At 40.2% G+C, this 7,404-nt stretch overlaps 1 protein-coding gene across 1 annotated transcript in view; it reads right to left on the bottom strand.

The window, feature by feature from the left end:
* Positions 1–4,548, bottom strand: part of LOC138002888 (lens fiber major intrinsic protein-like) — a 7,525-nt gene extending 2,977 nt beyond the window's left edge. The window contains exons 1-4 of the mRNA XM_068848875.1: positions 4,460–4,548; positions 3,382–3,678; positions 2,292–2,533; positions 1,262–1,342 (exon numbers count right to left, since the gene is read on the bottom strand). Coding sequence (XP_068704976.1) covers positions 1,262–1,342; positions 2,292–2,533; positions 3,382–3,678; positions 4,460–4,544 — 705 coding nt within the window. The 5' untranslated portion in view covers positions 4,545–4,548. The remainder of the gene's footprint in view (positions 1–1,261; positions 1,343–2,291; positions 2,534–3,381; positions 3,679–4,459) is intronic.
* Positions 4,549–7,404: the final 2,856 nt, after the last annotated feature.

The raw sequence follows: 7,404 nt of genomic DNA, 5'->3' as shown, positions 1-7,404 counted from the left end.
CATGTTTTCTCAATCAAAGTAACTATTGGAGGATCATGTGAAGTGCTACCCATGTAAAGGCGGCGAAAGACGAGATACACAAACCCTCAACTTGTCGCGCAACATTGTTTCGTTGCAAGTTTTGGTCGATGTTTCGCGTTTTTCACCTTGCGTGATCAACTTGACGCGCAACAAAAACATTTGTGGCGGATTGAAGAAATGCAGGGCGCTGATTGGTTGATTTGTGAAGTACACGAGCATATTTGTTGCGCGACAAGTTGTGAGCTTGATGAAAAACGAGTATCAAAGCCAAAATTTGTTGCTCAGAGTAGACCCGCGCTCTACTTTTCGCAACAATTTTCTTCAACACGCAACAAATGTTTTTGTTGCGCGACAAGTTGATCATGCAAGGTGAAAAACGGGAGACATCGACCCAAACTTGCAACGAAACAATGTTACGCGCCAAGTTGAGGGTTTTTAGTATCTCGTATTTCGCCGCCTTAAACCATATGAGCGTCAGCCTTACCTGATGAAATTAGGCCCGCACAAGGACAGAGAAAAACTCTGACCAGGGTGGGAATTGAACCCACGACCTTCGAGGTAGATCACCGCGGCTCTACCGACTGAGCTGCAAGGTCAGACACGAGCGATTCGTGGGAATTTCAGATGTCAATTTCACCGCAATGAATACGTTTTTGCAAACGTAACCCTTCCTTGCAACGATGTCTTCGTTCGCCAAATACCGAGTGAGGACAAAGGCGAATGGTTTGCCAATATGGCGGCAAATTTCAGCACCTTGGTTTTCCGATCCAAATCACATGACAATACTCAGGAAATTTGATTCTTGTTCATCCAAAGAGTGCATGCGATCATGAATCTCTCTTGAGTATTGTGACAAAATCTCCACTGGAAAAACAAGGTGTACGAGCACAGAAAGTTTATTAATTAATAATTCACAATTCTCACAAATTGTATAGTTTGTTCCTGCTTTAAACGAAGTTTCGTTTCAGTGGAAAAATGAAAAATGAGGCCATAGGCACTTCAAACGAGCACGGCTCTCTTACTGTTCTCCAGTCGAAACTGGGTTAAAGGCGTAACTTACTCAGCGCTGTTGCCTACTTGAATAACATTCGTGAAAACCCAGGGATGACTGATTAAACAAAGAAAAAAGGGACAAACTTTGCAGTATCCAAAGACGCCCGGATCAGACTTTTAACCATAGCTTACGGACTTCACAGAGTAAAATAATCCTTCTATAATCGGTCTCTTAAAAAAAACTTACCCAATGTCCTGTCCAAGTGCTTGTTAAAACTGCTGGAGCAAAAGACTTGGCGGGATTCACACCACAACCTGTGATAGGTAACTAGAAGGAAAAACAAAACCAACTATAGATAACCTCTTTTTCAGTTTGCCTCGCCTTGAATATAATAGGGAGCTTTAAGCAGGGGTCATTTCTTAGCCACAGACGGCTACCAGAAGTGATCTGTTTTCCTTTTTAACTTCTCCTAACTATACCATATTTATTGTGTTCGACACTAGGAGAACACAATTTTTAATCTTGGGTATCCTGTGCATAAAGTGATCGTTGCTTTTTCAACGCCATCTTGAATCACGTCATACGTGCATTGATACGTCATGTGCGCAATTGACGATCGCGCACCGCATGATTGTTCGTTCCTTTCCATTCTCCTTTATTTTCAAAGCGACTGTCCAACGCAGTCAGTAGAGCGACTTTCATATGACCTTGAAAATAAACGTAAAAACAGAACGTAACCAAAAATGCAAAATATTTAATTGGCTTACCGAACAAAAACAAACAAGCGTGAATTTTCATTGGCTTTGAGAACGCGGATGCAAACAAGTAAATTTCAGCCCCATATAAACATGTATTTTACGTTAACTGGTTGCGATTTTCACTTCTAAAAAGCTGCGTGTGTTGCGTAAAGTTGATGAAATTGGCAGTCGTTTGAATTGTCTCACGGCCGAGCTGGTGAGAAGTATGGGTCGATACCTGAGATGACGTCACATGAGCAAAGCATTTTATGACGTCATTTCGGGGAATAGGCCCATGCCCCTTCACGGTTATAACAGCTCGGGTGGGGAACAAACGACTTCCTGCTTTTGTTAAACTTAACGGTGCACCAAAACTGGATTTTTCAAGTGTAAACGGAAATGCAGAAGAATCTTTTTACAATGAGCAAATAGATTTACCTTTACTTTTAAGTCTCTACATCCTTCTAGACAAATTAAGACCCACACCACATCCATATTTTTCGGACAATGCGTACCTCCTAGTAATCATTCAGGCTTACCGCGATAAGATAACACAGAGTCACAGCAACGCCCATTGCCGCAGCTGTCCCATAATCCTTGCGCGCAGCTTCTTTGTTGGCGTCAATCGATGCCAGCATAGTTGATACAAGTAAAAACGATGCAATCAACTCCACTCCGAAGGCCTGGATATCAGTTACGTCCTTGGCTGGAATAGTCGCCCCAAGATTCCCTCGGGCGTGTTCGGGACTGATTGCCATGACGATTCCAGTTCCGGTTATCGCTGCGAGAGATCGAGGTAAGAAAGCAGGACGCGGAAACGGTTTGTTTTGGCATTTGACAGTTAAATACTTTTACTTTAACAGATGTGTAACGTTTGAAGAAGAGAAGCTGCAAAAAAGTCTCTTTTTTTCCTGCACAGACATGTTCTCTACGTTCAAGAGTTGTCGAGTTTGGCACTCGCTGCAATATCCACTGGGCATTTTTTCGTAAAAAATGAGATATGCACTAAAATGTCCAAAGGAATGTTCCAAGACTTTGAGCAAATTTTGAGCGCTATGAAAAATATTAGTTATTACTTATTACTTTTTTGAAAATTTGTGCACTATTTGAGCACTTTTTGACTTCTTTGAGACAGCTTTTTTTTTTTTTTGCATTGCAATTTTTTCCAGAGAATCGAGACAGACTTTACCGTGAAGATTATGATTGCTGTTAGAGCAAGTTTCAATCGAGCATCGTAAAACCAAAACCAAAGTAATTACTTTGGTCAATCAAAAAGGACGGAGACAATCCAGTAAACCAATCAAAACTCGAAGTAATTGCACGTAGCCGACACAAAGCGCCGGAAAATGTGCCCGCGAAAGCCACGATTGGTTTTGGTTTCACTTCTGATTGGTTGAAAAAGTGGCACCAGAATTTGGAATCAATCACTGAGTGAAGTAATCATAAAAAAACATTCACTCATTACTTTCGACACTCAATTGAAAACCGCCCTGATGTACAGACATAATGCACAGAAAGTCGTGAAAATTATAGGGGCTTGGAAACGCATCTGATGACACTCCCCGTGGCTTGGAACCAAGCCAAACTCTTTACCCTTTATTTAACCTTACATGGTACTTCTCTACCCACCTCCGAACATTTGTGCCACGACAGAGCAAATGATACGAACCAAACCTGCATCCCCAGTAATAAACACAGCAACAGAAACGACTGGATTTCCGTGCACAAGCGGCAAACTAACAGCTCTAAAAGCTTGAATTGAAGACGCTGTAGAAAGCCCTGCGGCTAAAGCTTGTTGGAAAATTGTCGGAGCTCCTTCCCATCGAAGCGAGGAACCAGACACAGCGAACATGAAAAACAAAGTCGCAAGATACTCGGCCAAAATGGCCAACCAGAAATCGACATAAAATGCCTCATACAGCCCAACTGAAAATATAAAGTCAAGATAAATCTGTCAGTTTCATGTGATTAGTAACACGATCAAAAGGTCACACAGTATCTTTCAATGAAGTAAGATTAAAGGAAATGTCCCAGAGAACGAAGATCGATAACATTTGGTTAGAGCTAAGGGCTCAGAAGTCGACCATCAATTACATGTTAAGTTCAAGTAGGTTTCCCTCTTAAAATAAAGTCTAATTAATTGAATGGTACGTAGAATTCGATCACTACTTGATAACTTCAGGAAATAACTTGAAGATCATTAATTGTAATTCTCGTAAATTTTAAGAACAGCAAGAACACAGTTATGAAACTGAAGAGCAGCATATCTTCACATAAACTAAAAAGTAGAATAATTCTATTACAAGCCAACAGTCTCAAGAACGCAGGCTTATTCTCCGGCGATAACAGCAAGTTGATTGTTCCAAAAACATAGAAGCAATTGATGACAACTTAAAACTTGCAGTTATTGCTATCTCCTGGAACGGCAAACTCTAGAAATTCACAAGATTTTCGGTGACAATAGTATTTTGTTCAAATTTCGACAGCCGGATAGAAAGGTTAGTAATATTAAAGATTGGGTGAATACTTCCCTATTTTTCTCGCGGCTTGCGTATGAATTACCTCACTTATTTCAACGTCGATTTTAGCAATGGAAGCCGACAGAAACATAGCGTCCGTTAATCTTCAATAATGTTCCATCTTAAAATCTTTGAATAAAGCGCGCAGACAGTTCACTAAGGAATAATGTTAAGAAAGAATAATTTACCTCGAGGTAGGCGAAATCTCCGTGCCATTTCCTTGTCATTTGGTTCAGTGCGTATCATGGTGATTCTGCTATTTGTATGGAGCATTCCACTTCATGGCAAATCAAACAGTACAATAGATAGAAAAACAAAGTATTTGACGTGCGGCTCTAGTATTTCAGATTCTTCCCGTAAATCAGCCAATGACAGGCCTAGTTTTGTGCATTTCTTAAGCAAGCGATGTTGTCTCCAAGAGTATTTAGAAAGGGGACAAAAGGCCGACAAGGCACAGTGTTTTAAAAATTCAAGAAGCAAGGAAACAAATTGAACTAATATTGCGCAAAAGAAAATTACTTAAGGCGGGGGTAGACCTGAAAGTCGTTTTCACGCCGCTTAAAATCGGTTTGATGGAAATATCTCGTTCGCGTTTCATGCAATACAAAAACCCCATGCTTATAACAAAAATCAATGTTTTGGGGTGTTTTGTAAATTTTTTGGTGACTTTTAGGTATATTTGGGAGGAGATAGTTTTTCTCAAAAAGAGTAATAAAATTTGGAGAAGCAGGTTAAAATTACAAAAAAATTACAAAGTAATAGGAATAGTTCAGATTTGATGTAGTTTAAAAATTAGAATTAATCTTTAAAGTTAAAAATTGATATATGGACACTCAAACAGTCCCCTACCAACCTTGGTGTGCTCTTGGGTTGGGGGGCAACTGTCTGTTGGTGTTCCAAAAATATTTTTCTTTCTTTTTTCCCTTCTTTAAACCTCTTAAAATGCCATTCAAACTCACGTGTACCCCCACCTTAAGCAAGAAGGGACCCATAAGTTCGCCTTTCCTAAAGTGGAGACCTTCTGAGGTTGAACTAGGCTCGATTTCCAGGCGCTGTTCGGGAAACGAGCCCGCGCTCCGAGAGCAGCGGAAATCGCGCTTAAGGTCCTGAACGGTAGGTACGTCATGACGTACCTACGACTGAACCGGCCCCTAATTAGATGCACGCTGATTTCAATAAGCGTCACGAAGTGTCCCCTGGCTCTTTCTCCCAACTTCAACATCACTCGTGTCTCGGAATACTGCTCCTCAAATAACAATAAACAAATGCATTTACCCAATGCTAAATATAACGCTAACCTTTTCCTTTACCTTATTGTTGGAAATAGCTAGCAATCCTGGACTTCATTAGGGAGCTTAAGATCTACGACGTCGACGAAAACGCCACAAAACAATGATATCATTGGTTAAAAGAGCATAAATAATCGTGCTGCACGTGCAGCACGGATTTTAGCTCATATTTTTGCGGCTCGCTGCGTGACGACGACGTGAAATCACTAAACTTTAGGTTTTGACGACAACGTGAGCATGCAACAGAGAATCTTTCATTCTCTATTTTCAGAATGTAACCGCTCGTACCAATTTATTTTTAGAATACTTTGCCCACATTGTACGACGTGAACGAGATGGAATAATCGCGAAAGACTTTTACTAAAGCAAAGTTCTATTTTGAGGTGACCTTTTCGTCGACGTCGCCGTCGTAGATCGAAAGGTCCCTAGTATGGACTTGACGACTTCATATGAATATTAGACGCAAGTGCTAAGGAAAATTCAATAGCTGCTACAATAGTTGCATTTGCTAAAAAAATTGAACACAAAGTTAGAGACGCTAACAATGATGTGGGAAATTATACAGGTCGGGATGCTGGCTGTTACTTCAAAAAAAAAAAAGCCGCAAAAGGCTTCCAACGCTCTCCGAGATATACATGTTGCGGTTTAATTTTGTTTTTGGTTTGAATTTTTTTTCAAACCGGTTCATTTTTTTTCAAACCAGTTTAAATTTTTTTAACTGTTTTTTTTTAATCTACTGTCTAAAAAAGGGATTTTCCTTTTTTGGGGGTGTAGTTAAAAAAACAGGGGCTTGTTTTTTTTTTTTTGGGGGGGGGGGGGGTTGAAAAAGAAGTAGACATTTTTTCCTTCCTTCTACACACCCATCCCTCCATGATGTTCCCTAGTACCTTTATCCTACCCTACCGTTCCTGCACACCTCTAACCCCCCTTATGCCCACCCCTCTACACAACATTTCATATTTCTCAAAACTACTACTCACCACAATGAGAAGTTGGTCTTGAACTCTCTACCTCTAGATCTGCTGCCTTCTACTTAATCCATTTGACCACGCAAGCAGTTGATGCAAATTTTTTTGAATAATTTATAAATAAATATTTTATTATTCACCCCAGGCCACTCTCGGTCAAAAGTTTGATTTATGCACAAATGTGCAATATGACACCAGGGCCACATATGGCAGAGTGACGCCAAAGCAAATGCGTAAATGAAATCGATTTCTATAGAGACAACAAGGACAAACATTTCTTAAAAGAAAAAACCCGAGACGCAACTCCGCCTTTCAGAAAACAAAGATCGATCAAAGCCGAAAGAATCAAGAAAATGGAACAACAGATGATAACTAGGAGAAAATGGGTTTACAGCAACGGCAAACTCTTCACAGGAAACAACAATTAAGTAGTTCCAAAACGGGAACTGTTTCAAGTCTTGTCCCAAGCACACAGTCGAATTTCTCACAGAGAACAGCAAATTATGGAAACGTGGATTCAAGAAATTATGCAGAAATCCGCCAGAAAATTGTCAACACACCCATTCCATGCACAGACAATGCACAACAACCAATGGCATCTCTAACATTCCTCTCTTTGATAGAGATCGACTTGATGGTACAATGTAACCCTAACACCCCAACAGGCTCTTACGAAAAAACAACTGAGATTACAAACCATTATACTCGAATAATGGCCAAGTTGGGAGAAGACGATTATTTCAAAGAAATTTCCTTTACATTCAGCTTGTAAGCAGACCATTCTGCAAAATGAGTAATTTCCTTTTAGGTAAAGCTAAGGTAAAGGTACACCTTATTTAATGTCGGAAGTTCCTTTACTCTCTAGAGAGTATTCTC

This window comes from Montipora foliosa, chromosome 5, assembly GCF_036669935.1.
Source record: "Montipora foliosa isolate CH-2021 chromosome 5, ASM3666993v2, whole genome shotgun sequence".
NCBI classification, from domain to species: domain Eukaryota; kingdom Metazoa; phylum Cnidaria; class Anthozoa; order Scleractinia; family Acroporidae; genus Montipora; species Montipora foliosa.
Note: the sequence above shows the minus strand (reverse complement) of the source record. Positions and strands in the feature narration are given on the sequence as shown.